Source organism: Phyllobates terribilis, unplaced genomic scaffold (assembly GCF_046119375.1).
Source record: "Phyllobates terribilis strain yellow unplaced genomic scaffold, ASM4611937v1 Scaffold_7__3_contigs__length_470593459, whole genome shotgun sequence".
Taxonomy (NCBI): Eukaryota; Metazoa; Chordata; class Amphibia; order Anura; family Dendrobatidae; genus Phyllobates; species Phyllobates terribilis.
The window spans coordinates 434,245,778-434,267,496 of record NW_027362767.1 but is presented as its reverse complement, the minus strand read 5'-3'; the positions used below and the strand labels follow the sequence as shown (position 1 = coordinate 434,267,496).

At 52.6% G+C, this 21,719-nt stretch overlaps 1 protein-coding gene across 2 annotated transcripts; it reads left to right on the top strand.

Annotated features, from left to right (window-relative positions):
* Positions 1-21,587, top strand: RTN2 (reticulon 2). Of its 2 annotated transcripts, none has more exons than XM_073638047.1 (10): positions 1-238; positions 7,268-7,333; positions 7,635-7,940; positions 9,720-9,797; positions 11,097-11,295; positions 15,672-15,810; positions 16,688-16,757; positions 16,942-16,988; positions 19,498-19,556; positions 21,332-21,587. In XM_073638047.1, the coding sequence occupies exons 1-10, from the start codon at positions 208-210 to the stop codon at positions 21,372-21,374; spliced, it is 1,038 nt and encodes a 345-aa protein (XP_073494148.1). In that variant the 5' UTR covers positions 1-207; the 3' UTR covers positions 21,375-21,587. The 2 variants fall into 2 exon arrangements, with proteins under 2 accessions (XP_073494148.1, XP_073494149.1); XM_073638048.1 differs by having other exon boundaries at positions 7-238; positions 7,268-7,318.
* Positions 21,588-21,719: the final 132 nt, after the last annotated feature.

Sequence of the window (21,719 nt, the reverse complement as noted above, 5' to 3'; positions counted from 1 at the left end):
GTCTCTTTTGCTGTTGGTCCATGAATGGCTGTGTGCAGTAGTCATTTCCTGCCCCCTCTCAGGCCTTTGTCTGCTGCGCTCGCCCCTCCCTGTGTTTGTGAGTTGTGTGTGTCAGGTTGCTCCACAATGAGATGCTAGGCAGGGAGAGAACACGCTGTGGGGTGCGCGCTTGTGGGTCTGTATGGGTGTCACCGGCAGACAGCGGATATGGGACACGTCCTGTCGTTCACACACTGCAGTAAGTGTCGCCTGCTGTATCATTGTGTCTCGCTGTGAGTGCAGGTGCAGGCTCTCCTCCATCATTGTTATGTAGGGGCTGCATATGGGTGTATCCTATAGAGAGCGAGGAGCGCGGCGTCCTCGTGTGACTGTCACCCAGATCATCACATGTCAGTGTGTTGCCGTCACACTACTACAGTAGTGCTCTGACTGTATAAGCTGTGCCGTGTGTATATATCTGTGTATTAGCTGTGCCGTGTGTATATATCTGTGTATTGGCTGTGCCGTGTGTATATATCTGTGTATTGGCTGTGCCGTGTGTATATATCTGTGTATTAGCTGTGCCGTGTGTATATATCTGTGTATTGGCTGTGCCGTGTGTATATATCTGTGTATTGGCTGTGCCGTGTGTATATATCTGTGTATTGGCTGTGCCGTGTGTATATATCTGTGTATTAGACGTGCCGTGTGTATATATCTGTGTATTAGCTGTGCCGTGTGTATATAATCTGTGTATTAGCTGTGCCGTGTGTATATATCTGTGTATTAGCTGTGCCGTGTGTATATATCGGTGTATTAGACGTGACGTGTGTATATATCTGTGTATTAGACGTGCCGTGTGTATATATCTGTGTATTAGCTGTGCCGTGTGTATATATCTGTGTATTGGCTGTGCCGTGTGTATATATCTGTGTATTGGCTGTGCCGTGTGTATATATCTGTGTATTAGCTGTGCCGTGTGTATATATCTGTGTATTGGCTGTGCCGTGTGTATATATCTGTGTATTAGCTGTGCCGTGTGTATATATCTGTGTATTGGCTGTGCCGTGTGTATATATCTGTGTATTAGACGTGCCGTGTGTATATATCTGTGTATTAGCTGTGCCGTGTGTATATAATCTGTGTATTAGCTGTGCCGTGTGTATATATCTGTGTATTAGCTGTGCCGTGTGTATATATCTGTGTATTAGCTGTGCCGTGTGTATATATCGGTGTATTAGACGTGCCGTGTGTATATAATCTGTGTATTAGCTGTGCCGTGTGTATATATCTGTGTGTTTGCTGTGTAGGGGCGGCAGTGCTGTGTGGGGGCAGTGGTGTTGTGCATGTGACTGTGTGGGGGCGGCGGTGCTGTGCAGGTGACTATGTGGGGGCGGTGGTGCTGTGCAGGTGACTGTCTGGGGGCGATGGTGGTGCTGTGCAGGCGACTGTGTGGGGGCGATGGTGGTGCTGTGCAGGCGACTGTGTGGGGGCGGCGGTGCTGTGCAGGTGACTGTGTGGGGGTGGCGGTGCTGTGCAGGTGACTGTGTGGGGGCGGCGGTGCTGTGCAGGTGACTGTGGAGGCGGCGGTGCTGTGCAGGTGACTGTGTGGAGGCGGCGGTGCTGTGCAGGTGACTGTGTGGAGGCGGCGGTGCTGTGCAGGTGACTGTCTGGGGGCGGCGGTGCTGTGCAGGTGACTGTCTGGGCGTGGTGGTGCTGTGCAGATGACTGTGGGGGGGCGGCGGTGCTGTGCAGGTGACTGTGGGGGTGGAGGTGGTGGTGCTGTGCAGGTGACTGTGTGGAGGCTTTGGTGCTGTGCAGGTGACTGTGGAGGCGGTGGTGCTGTGCAGGTGACTGTGTGGAGGCGGCGGTGCTGTGCAGGTGACTGTCTGGGGGCGGTGGTGCTGTGCAGGTGACTGTCTGGGGGTGGCGGTGCTGTGCAGGTGACTGTGGGGGTGGCGGTGCTGTGCAGGTGACTGTGTGGGGGCGGCAGTGCTGTGCAGGTGACTGTGGAGGCGGCGGTGCTGTGCAGGTGACTGTGGAGGCGGCGGTGCTGTGCAGGTGACTGTGTGGAGGCGGCGGTGCTGTGCAGGTGACTGTGTGGAGGCGGCGGTGCTGTGCAGGTGACTGTCTGGGGGCGGCGGTGCTGTGCAGGTGACTGTCTGGGGGCGGCGGTGCTGTGCAGGTGACTGTCTGGGGGTGGCGGTGCTGTGCAGGTGACTGTCTGGGGGCGGCGGTGCTGTGCAGGTGACTGTCTGGGGGCGGCGGTGCTGTGCAGGTGACTGTCTGGGGGCGGCGGTGCTGTGCAGGTGACTGTCTGGGGGTGGTGGTGCTGTGCAGGTGACTGGGGGCGGCGGTGCTGTGCAGATGACTGTGGGGGGGGCGGCGGTGCTGTGCAGATGACTGTGGGGGGGCGGCGGTGCTGTGCAGGTGACTGGGGGTGGAGGTGGTGGTGCTGTGCAGGTGACTGTGTGGAGGCTTTGGTGCTGTGCAGGTGACTGTGGAGGCGGTGGTGCTGTGCAGGTGACTGGAGGCGGCGGTGCTGTGCAGGTGACTGTGGGGGTGGCGGTGCTGTGCAGGTGACTGTGTGGGGGCGGCAGTGCTGTGCAGGTGACTGTGGAGGCGGCGGTGCTGTGCAGGTGACTGTGGAGGCGGCGGTGCTGTGCAGGTGACTGTGTGGAGGCGGCGGTGCTGTGCAGGTGACTGTGTGGAGGCGGCGGTGCTGTGCAGGTGACTGTCTGGGGGCGGCGGTGCTGTGCAGGTGACTGTCTGGGGGCGGCGGTGCTGTGCAGGTGACTGTCTGGGGGCGGCGGTGCTGTGCAGGTGACTGTCTGGGGGCGGCGGTGCTGTGCAGGTGACTGTCTGGGGGCGGCGGTGCTGTGCAGGTGACTGTCTGGGGGCGGCGGTGCTGTGCAGGTGACTGTCTGGGGGTGGTGGTGCTGTGCAGGTGACTGGGGGCGGCGGTGCTGTGCAGATGACTGTGGGGGGGGCGGCGGTGCTGTGCAGATGACTGTGGGGGGGGCGGCGGTGCTGTGCAGGTGACTGGGGGTGGAGGTGGTGGTGCTGTGCAGGTGACTGTGTGGAGGCTTTGGTGCTGTGCAGGTGACTGTGGAGGCGGTGGTGCTGTGCAGGTGACTGGAGGCGGCGGTGCTGTGCAGGTGACTGTCTGGGGGCGGCGGTGCTGTGCAGGTGACTGTCTGGGGGTGGCGGTGCTGTGCAGGTGACTGTGGGGGCGGCGGTGCTGTGCAGATGACTGTGGGGGGGGCGGCGGTGCTGTGCAGGTGACTGTGGGGGTGGAGGTGGTGGTGCTGTGCAGGTGACTGTGTGGAGGCTTTGGTGCTGTGCAGGTGGTGGTGCTGTGCAGGTGACTGTGTGGGGGCGGTGGTGCTGTGCAGGTGACTGTGTGGGGGCGGTGGTGCTGTGCAGGTGACTGTGTGGAGGCGGTGGTGCTGTGCAGGTGACTGTGTGGAGGCGGTGGTGCTGTGCAGGTGACTGTGGAGGTGGCGGTGCTGTGCAGGTGACTGTGTGGGGGCGGCGGTGCTGTGCAGGTGACTGTGGAGGTAGTGGTGCTGTGCAGGTGACTGTGGAGGTGGTGGTGCTGTGCAGGTGACTGTGTGGGGGCAGCGGTGCTGTGCAGGTGACTGTGGAGGCGGCGGTGCTGTGCAGGTGACTGTGGAGGCGGCGGTGCTGTGCAGGTGACTGTGTGGAGGCGGCGGTGCTGTGCAGGTGACTGTGTGGGGGCGGTGGTGCTGTGCAGGTGACTGTGTGGAGGCGGTGGTGCTGTGCAGATGACTCTGTGGGGGGCGGCGGTGCTGTGCAGGTGACTGTGTGGAGGCGGCGGTGCTGTGCAGGTGACTGTGTGGAGGCGGCGGTGCTGTGCAGGTGACTGTGTGGAGGCGGCGGTGCTGTGCAGGTGACTGTGGAGGCGGTGGAGCTGTGCAGGTGACTGTGTGGAGGCGGTGGTGCTGTGCAGGTAACTGTGTGGGGGGCGGCGGTGCTGTGCAGGTGACTGTGGAGGTGGTGGTGCTGTGCAGGTGACTGTGTGGAGGCTTTGGTGCTGTGCAGGTGACTGTGTAGGGGCGGCGGTGCTATGCAGGTGACTGTGTGGAGGCGGCGGTGCTGTGCAGGTGACTGTGTGGAGGCGGTGGTGCTGTGCAGGTGACTGTGTGGAGGCGGTGGTGCTGTGCAGGTGACTGTGGAGGCGGCGGTGCTGTGCAGGTGACTGTGGAGGCGGCGGTGCTGTGCAGGTGACTGTGTGGAGGCGGCGGTGCTGTGCAGGTGACTGTGTGGAGGCGGCGGTGCTGTGCAGGTGACTGTCTGGGGGCGGCGGTGCTGTGCAGGTGACTGTCTGGGGGCGGCGGTGCTGTGCAGGTGACTGTCTGGGGGTGGCGGTGCTGTGCAGGTGACTGTCTGGGGGCGGCGGTGCTGTGCAGGTGACTGTCTGGGGGCGGCGGTGCTGTGCAGGTGACTGTCTGGGGGCGGCGGTGCTGTGCAGGTGACTGTCTGGGGGTGGTGGTGCTGTGCAGGTGACTGGGGGCGGCGGTGCTGTGCAGATGACTGTGGGGGGGGCGGCGGTGCTGTGCAGATGACTGTGGGGGGGCGGCGGTGCTGTGCAGGTGACTGGGGGTGGAGGTGGTGGTGCTGTGCAGGTGACTGTGTGGAGGCTTTGGTGCTGTGCAGGTGACTGTGGAGGCGGTGGTGCTGTGCAGGTGACTGGAGGCGGCGGTGCTGTGCAGGTGACTGTGGGGGTGGCGGTGCTGTGCAGGTGACTGTGTGGGGGCGGCAGTGCTGTGCAGGTGACTGTGGAGGCGGCGGTGCTGTGCAGGTGACTGTGGAGGCGGCGGTGCTGTGCAGGTGACTGTGTGGAGGCGGCGGTGCTGTGCAGGTGACTGTGTGGAGGCGGCGGTGCTGTGCAGGTGACTGTCTGGGGGCGGCGGTGCTGTGCAGGTGACTGTCTGGGGGCGGCGGTGCTGTGCAGGTGACTGTCTGGGGGCGGCGGTGCTGTGCAGGTGACTGTCTGGGGGCGGCGGTGCTGTGCAGGTGACTGTCTGGGGGCGGCGGTGCTGTGCAGGTGACTGTCTGGGGGCGGCGGTGCTGTGCAGGTGACTGTCTGGGGGTGGTGGTGCTGTGCAGGTGACTGGGGGCGGCGGTGCTGTGCAGATGACTGTGGGGGGGGCGGCGGTGCTGTGCAGATGACTGTGGGGGGGGCGGCGGTGCTGTGCAGGTGACTGGGGGTGGAGGTGGTGGTGCTGTGCAGGTGACTGTGTGGAGGCTTTGGTGCTGTGCAGGTGACTGTGGAGGCGGTGGTGCTGTGCAGGTGACTGGAGGCGGCGGTGCTGTGCAGGTGACTGTCTGGGGGCGGCGGTGCTGTGCAGGTGACTGTCTGGGGGTGGCGGTGCTGTGCAGGTGACTGTGGGGGCGGCGGTGCTGTGCAGATGACTGTGGGGGGGGCGGCGGTGCTGTGCAGGTGACTGTGGGGGTGGAGGTGGTGGTGCTGTGCAGGTGACTGTGTGGAGGCTTTGGTGCTGTGCAGGTGGTGGTGCTGTGCAGGTGACTGTGTGGGGGCGGTGGTGCTGTGCAGGTGACTGTGTGGGGGCGGTGGTGCTGTGCAGGTGACTGTGTGGAGGCGGTGGTGCTGTGCAGGTGACTGTGTGGAGGCGGTGGTGCTGTGCAGGTGACTGTGGAGGTGGCGGTGCTGTGCAGGTGACTGTGTGGGGGCGGCGGTGCTGTGCAGGTGACTGTGGAGGTAGTGGTGCTGTGCAGGTGACTGTGGAGGTGGTGGTGCTGTGCAGGTGACTGTGTGGGGGCAGCGGTGCTGTGCAGGTGACTGTGGAGGCGGCGGTGCTGTGCAGGTGACTGTGGAGGCGGCGGTGCTGTGCAGGTGACTGTGTGGAGGCGGCGGTGCTGTGCAGGTGACTGTGTGGGGGCGGTGGTGCTGTGCAGGTGACTGTGTGGAGGCGGTGGTGCTGTGCAGATGACTCTGTGGGGGGCGGCGGTGCTGTGCAGGTGACTGTGTGGAGGCGGCGGTGCTGTGCAGGTGACTGTGTGGAGGCGGCGGTGCTGTGCAGGTGACTGTGTGGAGGCGGCGGTGCTGTGCAGGTGACTGTGGAGGCGGTGGAGCTGTGCAGGTGACTGTGTGGAGGCGGTGGTGCTGTGCAGGTAACTGTGTGGGGGGCGGCGGTGCTGTGCAGGTGACTGTGGAGGTGGTGGTGCTGTGCAGGTGACTGTGTGGAGGCTTTGGTGCTGTGCAGGTGACTGTGTAGGGGCGGCGGTGCTATGCAGGTGACTGTGTGGAGGCGGCGGTGCTGTGCAGGTGACTGTGTGGAGGCGGTGGTGCTGTGCAGGTGACTGTGTGGAGGCGGTGGTGCTGTGCAGGTGACTGTGTGGAGGCGGTGGTGCTGTGCAGGTAACTGTGTGGGGGGCGGCGATGCTGTGCAGGTGACTGTGGAGGTGGTGGTGCTGTGCAGGTGACTGTGTGGAGGCTTTGGTGCTGTGCAGGTGACTGTGTAGGGGCGGCGGTGCTATGCAGGTGACTGTGTGGAGGCGGTGGTGCTGTGCAGGTGACTATGTGGGGGCAGTGGTGCTGTGCAGGTGACTGTGTGGAGGCGGCGGTGCTGTGCAGGTGACTGTGTGGAGGCGGCGGTGCTGTGCAGGTGACTGTGTGGAGGCGGCGGTGCTGTGCAGGTGACTGTGTGGAGGCGGCGGTGCTGTGCAGGTGACTGTGTGGAGGCGGTGGTGCTGTGCAGGTGACTGTGTGGAGGCGGTGGTGCTGTGCAGGTAACTGTGTGGGGGGCGGCGGTGCTGTGCAGGTGACTGTGGAGGTGGTGGTGCTGTGCAGGTGACTGTGTGGAGGCTTTGGTGCTGTGCAGGTGACTGTGTAGGGGCGGCGGTGCTATGCAGGTGACTGTGTGGAGGCGGCGGTGCTGTGCAGGTGACTGTGTGGAGGCGGTGGTGCTGTGCAGGTGACTGTGTGGAGGCGGTGGTGCTGTGCAGGTGACTGTGTGGAGGCGGTGGTGCTGTGCAGGTAACTGTGTGGGGGGCGGCGGTGCTGTGCAGGTGACTGTGGAGGTGGTGGTGCTGTGCAGGTGACTGTGTGGAGGCTTTGGTGCTGTGCAGGTGACTGTGTAGGGGCGGCGGTGCTATGCAGGTGACTGTGTGGAGGCGGTGGTGCTGTGCAGGTGACTATGTGGGGGCAGTGGTGCTGTGCATTCATGCAATCATGCATTCAAACAAAACTTACCCAAAAATTATCAAAATTGTGCCTGTAATGTCTGTGCTTCTCCTGCAGAGGACGCTCCATCCACTGCCTCCAGCACCCCGGACTCCTGCCCTCCAGATGGTAAAGACTCCGTGTGTATGTGTGTCCTCTATATTAGTCACATGACATGCACGATTGATTTGTAGCTCCGCCCCTTCTGAATGGCCCCTCGTCCATGTAAACACAATACTGGGCCTCATTGATCAAACCCAACAGTAATTTTTTTCTGTTGCCCATAACAACCAATCACAGTTCAGCTTTCATTTTTTAAACTTTTCAGGTAAAATGAAAGCTGCACTGTGATTGGTTGCTATGGGAAACAATGACAGCTGTACTGATAAATGAGGCCCGGTCATCACGCCACATGCTCAGTGCCGCTCTTCTGTCTATGTTGTAGGTGACCTCGATGATGCCACGGTGACCCTGGCTGATCTGTGGCCCTTACCTTCACCTCAGGAGCCAACCTTCTCTTACATTACCATTGGAAGTTCAGTCCCATTAACCCGTCCCACAGTTAGGGCCCGAAGGGGACGGGGTCTGGGCCGAGCACAGTTACCAAGGAAAGAGGAACCAGAAGAGGAGACTGTGACCTATGTTCTTTTGGAGAAGGCGTGTCAGGTGACACAAGCCCTGCCCCCGAGGAACTATGAGGAACAGACACTAGTGGAGAAACCCCAGCCGAAAATATCAGGGATCACAATGGGTGAGACATAGTACTAGATGTCACCAAGGAAACACTGTACAGTGAAACCTCCAGCAGAATAGTGAGTGCAGCTCTGGAGTATAATACAGGAGGTAACTCATGATCAGTAATGTAATGTATGTACACAGTGACTGCACCAGCAGAATAGTGAGTGCAGCTCTGGAGTATAATACAGGATGTAACTCAGGATCAGTAATGTAATGTATGTACACAGTGACTGCACCAGCAGAATAGTGAGTGCAGCTCTGGAGTATAATACAGGATGTAACTCAGGATCAGTAATGTAATGTATGTACACAGTGACTGCACCAGCAGAATAGTGAGTGCAGCTCTGGAGTATAATACAGGAGGTAACTCATGATCAGTAATGTAATGTATGTACACAGTGACTGCACCAGCAGAATAGTGAGTGCAGCTCTGGAGTATAATACAGGATGTAACTCAGGATCAGTAATGTAATGTATGTACACAGTGACTGCACCAGCAGAATAGTGAGTGCAGCTCTGGAGTATAATACAGGATGTAACTCAGGATCAGTAATGTAATGTATGTACACAGTGATTGCACCAGCAGAATAGTGAGTGCTGCTCTGGAGTATAATACAGGATGTAACTCAGGATCAAGTACAGGATCAGTAATGTAATGTATGCACACAGTGACTGCACAAGCAGAATAGTAAGTGCAGCTCTGGAGTATAATACAGGATGTAACTCAGGATCAGTACAGGATCAGTAATGTAATGTATGTACTCAGTGACTGCACCAGCAGAATAGTGAGTGCAGCTCTGGAGTATAATACAGGATGTAACTCAGAATCAGTACAGGATCAGTAATGTAATGTATGTACACAGTGACTGCACCAGCAGAATAGTGAGTGCAGCTCTGGAGTATAATACAGGATGTAACTCAGGATCAGTAATGTAATGTATGTACACAGTGACTGCACCAGCAGAATAGTGAGTGCAGCTCTGGAGTATAATACAGGATGTAACTCAGGATCAGTAATGTAATGTATGTACACAGTGACAGCAGCAGCAGAATAGTGAGTGCAGCTCTCGAGTATAATACAGGATGTAACTCAGGATCAGTACAGGATCAGTAATGTAATGTATGTATACAGTGACTAGACCAGAATAGTGAGCGCAGCTCTGGAGTATGATGCAGATTTTATATATGACATCACTGCTCTTGTGATATCAGTTATGTTATACAGGAAGTGACATCACTGCTGCCCCGTTATCAGTTATTCTACACAGTGCTGGCATATGGGGAGAGATACAATGGCTTTCTCCTGGCTCGCGCTCCATTGTTGCAGCTTATCGCCCGCGGTCTCTGATCTCTATAAGCCGCGCAGCTTTGTATTAAAGCTTCTGGGAATGAGGGGAATCTCTGGCTGCAGCGCTCACCTCTCCCAGCTGGGTCAGGAGGTGGAATAATGGAGGTGATTGTGGGGTCTTCCTCTGTCGTTCACTTCTTCACCACTGCAGGGGCTGGGGGTCACTTACTTCTTTGCTACCTTTACTTTGATAAAACCTTCAATAATATGTAAGTGCTGACTCCCCCCCCCCCCGGGACACAAGGTGCCCACTACAGGCGGTGTCTTCCTGGCATATGAGGGGTGCCCTGCGTGGAGTGGGCAGCAGCTGACCCTGGGTGTGGACAGCTGTTCTCCGTGGCTTTTTCTGGCCGCAGAGAGGGGTTCTCAGGACAGAGGTTGTTGCTCGTCTCAGGGGGGTTGTCCCTGTCCATCTATATTTAGTGTCTTCTTCTTCCCTCACAGACGCTGGTCGTAGAGACTCTCACCACCTGTCACCCCAGACCCGGAGCAGCTACCAGGAGGACACCATGAGGAAAGCGGGTGAGTCCTGCAGAGACGTGAGGGGTGGAGGCCGAGAATGGGGCAAAAAGGGACAAATATCAGTGTCAGCGTGAGGCCCCCCTACAGCACCTGGCCCCTCCACAGCCATGGCTGTCAGTTAAAGTATCTGGGTCCCTCTTGTAAAATGGTCGGGGCCCCACAGCTCCCATCTGCCACCTAGTAACCCAATATGGGCACTTAGTGGGAAACGCAGGGAGGATCTTTTGAGGGTCACTTAATTTTGAATCTGTAGGAGGGGGTAATCTGGTCTCCTCTATAGCTGACGGCCCCCCCAGGGTCGTGGACCGGAACTGGAGTAGATGGGCCAAATGTAATCATCAATTACCTGTCAACTTGCTGGAGGTGAAGCCCGGTCTGAGCCCCTGATGGCCCTGCGGCTCTGTAAGACAGTAGTATGGGGCCCCATCACTGAGAGTTTAACTCCTGGACTACAAATTATTACACACATCCCCGGGATTATGTATCCACTATAGTATCACTGCGATGTCATCTCCCAGCGTCACATGATAGAGGGCGAACAGCGCCACGCAAGCGCAGTCTTATTATAGAGGATCAGTGGTGGGTAATGACCAAATGCCCATGCTGGCGCTTACCTCGCTCTCTGCGCCTGTGCTGACGCTTACCTCGCTCTCTGCCCCTGTGCTGACGCTTACCTCGCTCTCTGCGCCGGTGCTGACGCTTACCTCGCTCTCTGCCCCTGTGCTGACGCTTACCTCGCTCTCTGCCCCTGTGCTGACGCTTACCTCGCTCTCTGCCCCTGTGCTGACGCTTACCTCGCTCTCTGCCCCTGTGCTGACGCTTACCTCGCTCTCTGCCCCTGTGCTGACGCTTACCTCGCTCTCTGCCCCTGTGCTGACGCTTACCTCGCTCTCTGCGACGGTGCTGACGCTTACCTCGCTCTCTGCGCCGGTGCTGACGCTTACCTCGCTCTCTGCGCCGGTGCTGACGCTTACCTCGCTCTCTGCGCCGGTGCTGACGCTTACCTCGCTCTCTGCGCCGGTGCTGACGCTTACCTCGCTCTCTGCGCCGGTGCTGACGCTTACCTCGCTCTCTGCGCCGGTGCTGACGCTTACCTCGCTCTCTGCGCCGGTGCTGACGCTTACCTCGCTCTCTGCGCCGGTGCTGACGCTTACCTCGCTCTCTGCGCCGGTGCTGACGCTTACCTCGCTCTCTGCGCCGGTGCTGACGCTTACCTCGCTCTCTGCGCCGGTGCTGACGCTTACCTCGCTCTCTGCGCCGGTGCTGACGCTTACCTCGCTCTCTTTTTCTCTCTCTCAGTGGCAGACCTCTTATACTGGCGAGACATCGCTCTCTCTGCCAGCTGTCTCACCGGTCTCACTGTGTGCCTGCTGTGCCTCATCCAGTTCAGTGTGATCAGCATCGTCTCCTACTCCTGTCTCCTCGTCCTCAGTGCAACATTCATAATACGGATCTACTGCAAACTCCTGAAGAAGGGAGACGGAATAAATCCCTTCCAGTGAGTGCGGAGACATGACCACCGGACAACTGTGGGGGGCTGCTCGGCTTGAAATATAGCAGTGTCAGTGTGCTGTATGTAGCAGTGTCAGTGTGCTGTATGTAGCAGTGTCAGTGTGCTGTATGTAGCAGTGTCAGTGTGCTGTATGTAGCAGTGTCAGTGTGTTGTATGTAGCAGTGTCAGTGTGTTGTATGTAGCAGTGTCAGTGTGTTGTATGTAGCAGTGTCAGTGGGGTGTATGTAGCAGTGTCAGTTTTCTGTATGTAGCAGTGTCAGTTTTCTGTATGTAGCAGTGTCAGTGGGCTGTATGTAGCAGTGTCAGTGTGTTGCACAGTTATATGAAAATGTTTGGGCACCCCTATTAATCTTAAGCTTAATGTTTTATAAAAATTGGTGTTTTTGCAGCAGCTATTTCAATTTGATATATGTAATAACTGTTGGACACAGTAATGTTTCTGCCTTGAAATGAGGTTTATTGTACTAACAGAAAATGTGCAATCTGCATTCAAACAAAATTTGACAGGTGCATAAGTATGGGCACCTCACCAGAAAAGTGACATTAATATTTAGTAGATCCTCCTTTTGCGATAATAACAGCCTCTAGTCGCTTCCTGTAGCTTTTAATGATTTCCTGGATCCTGGATGAAGGTATTTTTGACCATTCCTCTTTACAAAACAATTCCAGTTCAGTTAAGTTTGATGGTCGCCGAGCATGGACAGCCCTCTTCAAATGATCCCACAGATGTTCAATGATATTCAGGTCTGGGGACTGGGATGGCCATTCCAGAACATTGTAATTGTTCCTCTGCATGAATGCCTGAGTAGATTTGGAACGGTGTTTTGGATCATTGTCTTGCTGAAAGATCCATCCCCTGCGTAACTTCAACTTTATCACTGATTCTTGAACATTATTGTCAAGAATCTGCTGATACTGAGTGGAATCAATGCGTCCCTCAACTTTAACAAGATTCCCGGTGCCGGCATTGGCCACACAGCCCCAAAGCATGATGGAACCTCCACCAAATTTGACTGTGGGTAGCAAGTGTTTTTCTTGGAATGCTGTTTTTTTTTTGCCGCCATGCATAACGCCTTTTTGTATGACCAAACAACTCACTCTTGGTTTCATCAGTCTATAGGACCTTCTACCAAAAAGAAATTGGCTTCTCCAAATGTGCTTTTGCATACCTCAGCCGACTCTGTTTGTGGCGTGCTTGCAGAAACGGCTTCATTCGCATCACTCTCCCATACAGCTTCTCCTTGTGCAAAGTGCGTTGTATAGTTGACCGATGCACAGTGACACCATCTGCAGCAAGTTGATGCTGCAGCTCTCTGGAGGTGGTCTGAGGATTGTCCTTGACTGATCCCACAATTCTTCTTCTCTGCCTTTCTGATGTTTTTCTTGGCCTGCCACTTCTGGCCTTAACAAGAACTGTCCCTGTGTTCTTCCATTTCCTTACTATGTTCCTCACAGTGGAAACTGACAGGTTAAATCTCTGAGACAGCTTTTTGTATCCTTCCCCTGAACCACTATGTTGAATAATCTTTGTTTTCTGATCATTTGACAGTTGTTTTGAGGAGCCCATGATGCCACTCTTCAGAGGAGATTCAAACAGGAGAACAACTTGCAAGTGGCCACTTTAAGTAGCTTTTCTCATGATTGCATACACCTGGCTATGAAGTTCAAAGCTCAATGAGGTTACAAAACCAAAAAAATGCTTTAGTAAGTCAGTAAAAAGTAGGTAGGAGTATTTAAAACAAGAAAATGATAAGGGTGCCCATACTTATGCACCTGTCAAATTTTGTTTGAATGCAGATTGCACATTTTCTGTTAGTACAATAAACCTCATTTCAAGGCAGAAACATTACTGTGTCCAACAGTTATTACATATATCAAACTGAAATAGCTGCTGCAAAAACACCAATTTTTATAAAACATTAAGCTTAAGATTAATAGGGGTGCCCAAACTTTTTCATATAACTGTATGGAGCAGTGTCAGTGGGCTGTATGGAGCAGTGTCAGTGTACTGTATGTGTCAGTGTGTTGCAGCAGTGTCAGTGTGTTGTATATAGCAGTGTCAGTGTACTGTATGTGTCAGTGTGTTGTAGCAGTGTCAGTGGGCTGTATGTAGCAGCGCAGTGTCAGTGTGTTGTATGTAGCAGTGTCAGTGTGTTGTATGTAGCAATATCAGTGGGCTGTATGGAGCAGTGTCAGTGTTGTATGTAGCAGTGTCAGTGTGTTGTATGTAGCAGTGTACTGTATGTGTCAGTGTGTTGTATGTAGCAGTGTCAGTGGGCTGTATGGAGCAGTGTCAGTGTGCTGTATGTAGCAGTGTCAGTGGGCTGTATGTAGCAGTGTCAGTGGGCTGTATGTAGCAGTGTCAGTGGGCTGTATGTAGCAGTGTCAGTGGGCTGTATGTAGCAGTTTCAGTGTGCTGTATGTAGCAGTGTCAGTGGGCTGTATGGGACAGTGTCAGTGGGCTGTATGGGACAGTGTCAGTGGGCTGTATGGGACAGTGTCAGTGGGCTGTATGGGACAGTGTCAGTGTGTTGTATGGAGCAGTGTCAGTGTGTTGTATGGAGCAGTGTCAGTGTGTTGTATGGAGCAGTGTCAGTGTGTTGCAGCAGTGTCAGTGTGTTGTATGTAGCAGTGTCAGTGTCCTGTATGTGTCAGTGTGTTGTAGCAGTGTCAGTGTGCTGTATGTAGCAGTGTCAGTGTGTTGTAGCAGTGTCAGTGGGCTGTATGGAGCAGTGTCAGTGTGTTGTATGGAGCAGTGTCAGTGTGTTGTATGGAGCAGTGTCAGTGTGTTGTATGGAGCAGTGTCAGTGTGTTGTATGGAGCAGTGTCAGTGTGTTGTATGGAGCAGTGTCAGTGTGTTGTATGGAGCAGTGTCAGTGGGCTGTATGGAGCAGTGTCAGTGTGTTGTATGGAGCAGTGTCAGTGTGTATGGAGCAGTGTCAGTGTGCTGTATGGAGCAGTGTCAGTGTGTTGTAGTAGTGTCAGTGTGTTGTATGTAGCAGTGCAGTGTCAGTGGGCTGTATGTAGCAGTGTCATTGTGTTGTATGTAGCAGTTTCAGTGGGCTGTATGTAGCAGTGTCAGTGGGCTGTATGGAGCAGTGTCAGTGGGCTGTATGGAGCAGTGTCAGTGGGCTGTATGGAGCAGTGTCAGTGGGCTGTATGGAGCAGTGTCAGTGTGTTGTGTGGAGCAGTGTCAGTGTGTTGTGTGGAGCAGTGTCAGTGTGTTGTGTGGAGCAGTGTCAGTGTGTTGTGTGGAGCAGTGTCAGTGTGTTGTGTGGAGCAGTGTCAGTGTGTTGTGTGGAGCAGTGTCAGTGGGCTGTGTGGAGCAGTGTCAGTGGGCTGTGTGGAGCAGTGTCAGTGGGCTGTGTGGAGCAGTGTCAGTGGGCTGTGTGGAGCAGTGTCAGTGGGCTGTGTGGAGCAGTGTCAGTGGGCTGTGTGGAGCAGTGTCAGTGTGTTGTGTGGAGCAGTGTCAGTGGGCTGTGTGGAGCAGTGTCAGTGGGCTGTGTGGAGCAGTGTCAGTGGGCTGTGTGGAGCAGTGTCAGTGTGTTGTGTGGAGCAGTGTCAGTGTGTTGTGTGGAGCAGTGTCAGTGTGTTGTGTGGAGCAGTGTCAGTGGGCTGTGTGGAGCAGTGTCAGTGGGCTGTGTGGAGCAGTGTCAGTGGGCTGTGTGGAGCAGTGTCAGTGGGCTGTGTGGAGCAGTGTCAGTGGGCTGTGTGGAGCAGTGTCAGTGTGTTGTGTGGAGCAGTGTCAGTGTGTTGTGTGGAGCAGTGTCAGTGGGCTGTGTGGAGCAGTGTCAGTGGGCTGTGTGGAGCAGTGTCAGTGGGCTGTGTGGAGCAGTGTCAGTGGGCTGTGTGGAGCAGTGTCAGTGGGCTGTGTGGAGCAGTGTCAGTGGGCTGTGTGGAGCAGTGTCAGTGTGTTGTGTGGAGCAGTGTCAGTGTGTTGTGTGGAGCAGTGTCAGTGGGCTGTGTGGAGCAGTGTCAGTGGGCTGTGTGGAGCAGTGTCAGTGGGCTGTGTGGAGCAGTGTCAGTGGGCTGTGTGGAGCAGTGTCAGTGGGCTGTATGGAGCAGTGTCAGGGTTCTCCGGGTAGTGTGTGGTGTCGGCTTTTATTGTGCGCACATTCAGTGTTGGTAAAATACATGCATTTTTTTTATTGGTTTTTACTTCATTCATTTTAATGGGTGGAAAAACGCTGACAGTATTCACACTGCAGATTTGAAAAAAAGAACACGTTTGAAGGTTCAAATCCGCAAAAAAAAAGTGATCAGCAGCGTGTGCTGGAGACTTCAGAAATCTCATCACTTTAGAAAAAATGCAGCGTGGGAACAGTCCCTTATAGTCTCATATCAGCTTTTCCTCTCCTCAGGAAGTACCTGGACATGGACCCCATTCTGCCGCCTCAGCAGGTGGAGGTGGTCGCCGCCCGCCTTGTCGTTCTCTCCTTCACTGCGCTCTCCACCCTCCGCAGACTCTTCTTAGTGCAGGACACAAAGGAGTCACTGAAGGTAAAGTCGCCCGTGGCTCTCGCTTTTCCCTCCGGCACATCATGTACTCGCCCAGACACTGAACCTGAAGGGGTTGTCCAGGCGTCTGACATTGATCACTTGTCATCACATGGAGCTGAGCCGTGTAGTTCAACTCCATTCACTGTTTACCTCCGGCCACAGCTGATCTGTGGAGGTGCCGGGCTCAGACCATAACAGGTCCAATATTTGGTCAATCATATTGATAATGCTATATGCCTGGACAACCCCTATAGAGAGAATCGCCACCAAGTTTTTGCCGTCTAATCTGAGAGCAGCATGACGTAGAGACAGAGATCCTGATTCCAGTTATGTGTCACTTATTGGGTCTCTTGCTGTAGTTTTATTAACAGGACTTAATCACCAGAGGACCAGTAAAGCAGCTGCCATGTAGCCCTTCATATTCAGGAGCTCTGTATATCCCCATCCCCACTAATGATTGGCAGCCTTCTGCCTATGCACAGTGCACACAGAAAGATGCCAATCAATTTTGTGGGTGGGGTTATACAGAGCTCAGCATTCAGAGAACTGCTAGATCTGCAGCAGAGAAAACTGCAGCAAATAGCCCAGTAAGTGATCCATTGCTGGAATCAGGGTCTCTGCCACTACATCGGGCAGCTGTCTGGTGATAGATTCCCTCTAAGGCCTCCTTCTCACGACGGTGTTAGTGCTCTCTATGTGCACAGCGCACTCACCGATGAGTCAGTGTGGTAAAAATGGACACTGACGTGTAGATAAGGCCTGATACGTTCCCTGTCATACGTGTGTCACCCGGGTGTTGTATATATCACACCTCACACCCACGGGTCCACACATGACTGTGGGGGGCTCCCTGACTTTCCCCCTTTTCTTCCCGCAGTTCTTGCTCCTCCTCTACCTCCTCACATATGTTGGCGCTGTGGTTAATGGACTGACCCTGCTGCTCCTCGGTAAGACCCTGACCGCTCATCTGTGGGGCGCCCCCCCAATGTGCACAGTGAGGTACTGGGGTATGAAGAGAGGGGCTGCGTATATAGGGTGTGCACCTTCTGGTGTATATAGTGCAGGGATATATTTGGGTGCATGGTCCCCACGTTCTTTGTCATCTTGTTCATTCTCTTCTCTCTGTTGCAGTGGTGATCGGGGTCTTCACATTTCCAGTGATGTACAAACACAACCAGGTGAGTACAGAGATGATATACCTGTAGATATAGTGGGACGTATAGACACGGGTACATAGAGATATAGTGGAAAGTATAGGCGGGAACAGAGAGATATAGTGGAACGTATAGACACGGGAACATAGAGATATAGTGGGACATATAGATACGGGTACATAGAGATATAGTGGAACGTATAGACGGGAACAGAGAGACATAGTGGAACGTATAGACACGGGTACATAGAGATATAGTGGGATATACAGACACGGGTACATAGAGATATAGTGGGACGTATAGACATGGGTACATAGAGATATAGTGGGATGTATAGAGACAGGTACATAGAGATATAGTGGGATATACAGACACGGGTACATAGAGATATAGTGGGACATATAGACACGGGTACATAGAGATATAGTGGGACGTATAGAGATATAGTGGGATGTATACACACGGGTACATAGAGATATAGTGGGATGTATAGACACGGGTACATAGAGATATAGTGGGACATATAGATACGGGTACATAGAGATATAGTGGGACATATAGATACGGGTACATAGAGATATAGTGGGACATATAGATACGGGTACATAGAGAGATAGTGGGACGTATAGATACGGGTACATAGAGATATAGTGGGATGTATAGACACGGGTACATATAGATACGGGTACATAGAGATATAGTGGGACATATAGATACGGGTACATAGAGATATAGTGGGATATACAGACACGAGTACATAGAGATATAGTGGGACGTATAGACATGGGTACATAGAGATATAGTGGGACGTATAGACATGGGTACATAGAGATATAGTGGGACATATAGACACGGGTACATAGAGATATAGTGGGACATATATATACGGGTACATAGAGATATAGTGGGACATATAGATACGGGTACATAGAGATATAGTGGGATATACAGACACGGGTACATAGAGATATAGTGGGACGTATAGACATGGGTACATAGAGATATAGTGGGACATACAGACACGGGTACATAGAGATATAGTGGGACGTATAGATACGGGTACATAGAGATATAGTGGGACGTATAGACATGGGTACATAGAGATATAGTGGGACATATAGATACGGGTACATAGAGATATAGTGGAAAGTATAGGCGGGAACAGAGAGATATAGTGGAACGTATAGACACGGGAACATAGAGATATAGTGGGACATATAGATACGGGTACATAGAGATATAGTGGAACGTATAGACGGGAACAGAGAGACATAGTGGAACGTATAGACACGGGTACATAGAGATATAGTGGGATATACAGACACGGGTACATAGAGATATAGTGGGACGTATAGACATGGGTACATAGAGATATAGTGGGATGTATAGAGACAGGTACATAGAGATATAGTGGGATATACAGACACGGGTACATAGAGATATAGTGGGACATATAGACACGGGTACATAGAGATATAGTGGGACGTATAGAGATATAGTGGGATGTATACACACGGGTACATAGAGATATAGTGGGATGTATAGACACGGGTACATAGAGATATAGTGGGACATATAGATACGGGTACATAGAGATATAGTGGGACATATAGATACGGGTACATAGAGATATAGTGGGACATATAGATACGGGTACATAGAGAGATAGTGGGACGTATAGATACGGGTACATAGAGATATAGTGGGATGTATAGACACGGGTACATATAGATACGGGTACATAGAGATATAGTGGGACATATAGATACGGGTACATAGAGATATAGTGGGATATACAGACACGAGTACATAGAGATATAGTGGGACGTATAGACATGGGTACATAGAGATATAGTGGGACGTATAGACACGGGTACATAGAGATATAGTGGGACATATATATACGGGTACATAGAGATATAGTGGGACATATAGATACGGGTACATAGAGATATAGTGGGACATATAGATACGGGTACATAGAGATATAGTGGGATATACAGACACGGGTACATAGAGATATAGTGGGACGTATAGACATGGGTACATAGAGATATAGTGGGACATACAGACACGGGTACATAGAGATATAGTGGGACGTATAGATACGGGTACATAGAGATATAGTGGGACGTATAGACATGGGTACATAGAGATATAGTGGGATGTATAGACACGGGTACATAGAGATATAGTGGGATGTATAGACACGGGTACCTAGAGATATAGTGGGACGTATAGATACGGGTACCTAGAGATATAGTGGGACGTATAGATACGGGTACCTAGAGATATAGTGGGACGTATAGATACGGGTACCTAGAGATATAGTGGGACGTATAGAGATATAGTGGGATGTATAGACACATGGGACATACAGATGTAGCGGGTCACATCAGCTGTGGTGGGCACAGGGATTATGTGCAGATATTGGGAACAGGAGAACAATGGGAACCTCTAGATCTGTGCTAGACACATATAGCAGAGCTGTATAGCGAGGAGATAGGCGCTGAGCTCTCCGCTCTCTCCGCAGGCGCTGGTCGATCGCTACGTCTCCATGGTCACCAGTCGAGTTGCAGCATTTAGAGCAAAGTAAGATCCTGGAGTCTGCGGCTGTAATGAGGGCGATGGCCGCGGAGGATGGATGAGTGGTGGATGATGCCGCTGAATGTCAGTCAGGCAGGAGGCGCCCGCTGCGGCCTGCGGTGCAGTAATGGCGGCCGCTGAGTAGCCGGAGGATTTATGTGCATTCAGCAATGATTATATATTGGGGTCTGATGTCGACGCTGCGGGGGGCGAGGACGGTCCAGTGCGACCTCAACTAATATCTCCTACTTATATTGTAAATGTTCCTGCTATGCGGATCACGTACTTTGTAATCAGACGTCACGACGAGCGGCTTATTGTTCAGTACTTGCGGCCCACGATCACTGTAACGTCTTCGTGCCAGAGGACCCTTTAGTAAACGTATAAAACGGCCATAATCAGGAGGAAGAGCCGATGGAGTCGGAGCGGAGACCGCAGGGGCCAAGACCGCAGGTGCCGAGCATCTTCATGACTGCCCCTGGAGTGTCCCGGGATGAGGGGCAACGACCAGGAAAATCACACATCAATCTATGTGTATCCTATAACTGGTTGTGGATTTATTACCCCCAATCAGTACGTAAGATGGAGCATCCCGGGGTAGCGCCAGACCCCGGCGTTCTCACACTGACACTTTATATACCTAGGATGTAAGAATAAACACACCGGCCCCTTCCATCACCGCACCCGGGTCTGGAAAGGAAAACGCTGAATGCGTCACTACAAGGAACAAAGTGCTACCAGCAGTCCTATGTAACACCACAGATAACACAGTGATAACTCTCTGTGTACAGATAATGTAGTAGATGTCACCTGCAGTCCTATGTAACACCACAGATAACACAGTGATAACTCCCTGAGTACAGATAATGTAGTAGATGTCACCTGCAGTCCTATGTAACACCACAGATAACACAGTGATAACTCTCTGTGTACAGATAATGTAGTAGATGTCACCTGCAGTCCTATGTAACACCACAGATAACACAGTGATAAATCTCTGAGTACAGATAATGTAGTAGATGTCACCTGCAGTCCTATGTAACACCACAGATAACACAGTGATAACTCTCTGAGTACAGGTAATGTAGTAGATGTCGCCTGCAGTCCTATGTAACACCACAGATAACACAGTGATAACTCTCTGAGTACAGGTAATGTAGTAGATGTCGCCTGCAGTCCTATGTAACACCACAGATTAACACAGTGATAACTCTCTGAGTACAGGTAATGTAGTAGATGTCACCTGCAGTCCTATGTAACACCACAGATAACACAGTGATAACTCTCTGAGTACAGGTAATGTAGTAGATGTCGCCTGCAGTCCTATGTAACACCACAGATTAACACAGTGATAACTCTCTGAGTACAGGTAATGTAGTAGATGTCGCCTGCAGTCCTATGTAACACCACAGATAACACAGTGATAACTCTCTGAGTACAGATAATGCAGTAGATGACACCTGCAGTCCTATGTAACACTACAGATAACACAGTGATAACTCTCTGAGTACAGATAATGTAGTAGATGTCACCTGGTGGTGATACTGCATTATCAAGAAATTTCACTGTGTTATATGTGGTGTTACATAGGACTGCAGGTGACATCTACTATAGTATTAGTGACATACTAGTTCCACCGATTGCTCCTGACACTGATTCTGTGTTCCTGGCCTCTTCCTCTGGGGTCTGACACCTTCCTTCCCCGGACAGTGCAGTACAGTCAGTGACCACCAGAGGGAGCAATGTAGAATAATTTTTAACCCTTTATTTTTTTACTCCAGATTTCGTGCTCAGCTGAGAAAACAAGGATCCAAAAAGGACTGAGGACTCGAAGCCGCTGCACCTGCCGCCCCTCCGGTTACAGCCGCAACACCGCTAACAATGGTTCTCCTGATCGATAGCGACTTCCAGTGGAACCCACAGAAAACTCCCATCATTGTTACACAAAGAACGAGTCACATGAGGATAATTTGATAATTCTGTTTTTTGGGGGGATTATGTGGATAATAAATATTTTTGGGGTTTTTTTTATTTGAATTTTGTGTCATAAATTGTGAATGATTTCTGACTATTCACTGACCTGGGGAACCAGAGTCTCATTTTCTCTATCCGGTTACATAGTTTTGTGTAGTCAGGAATGACTGCGGCTTAAGGTGCTGTTCACATTAG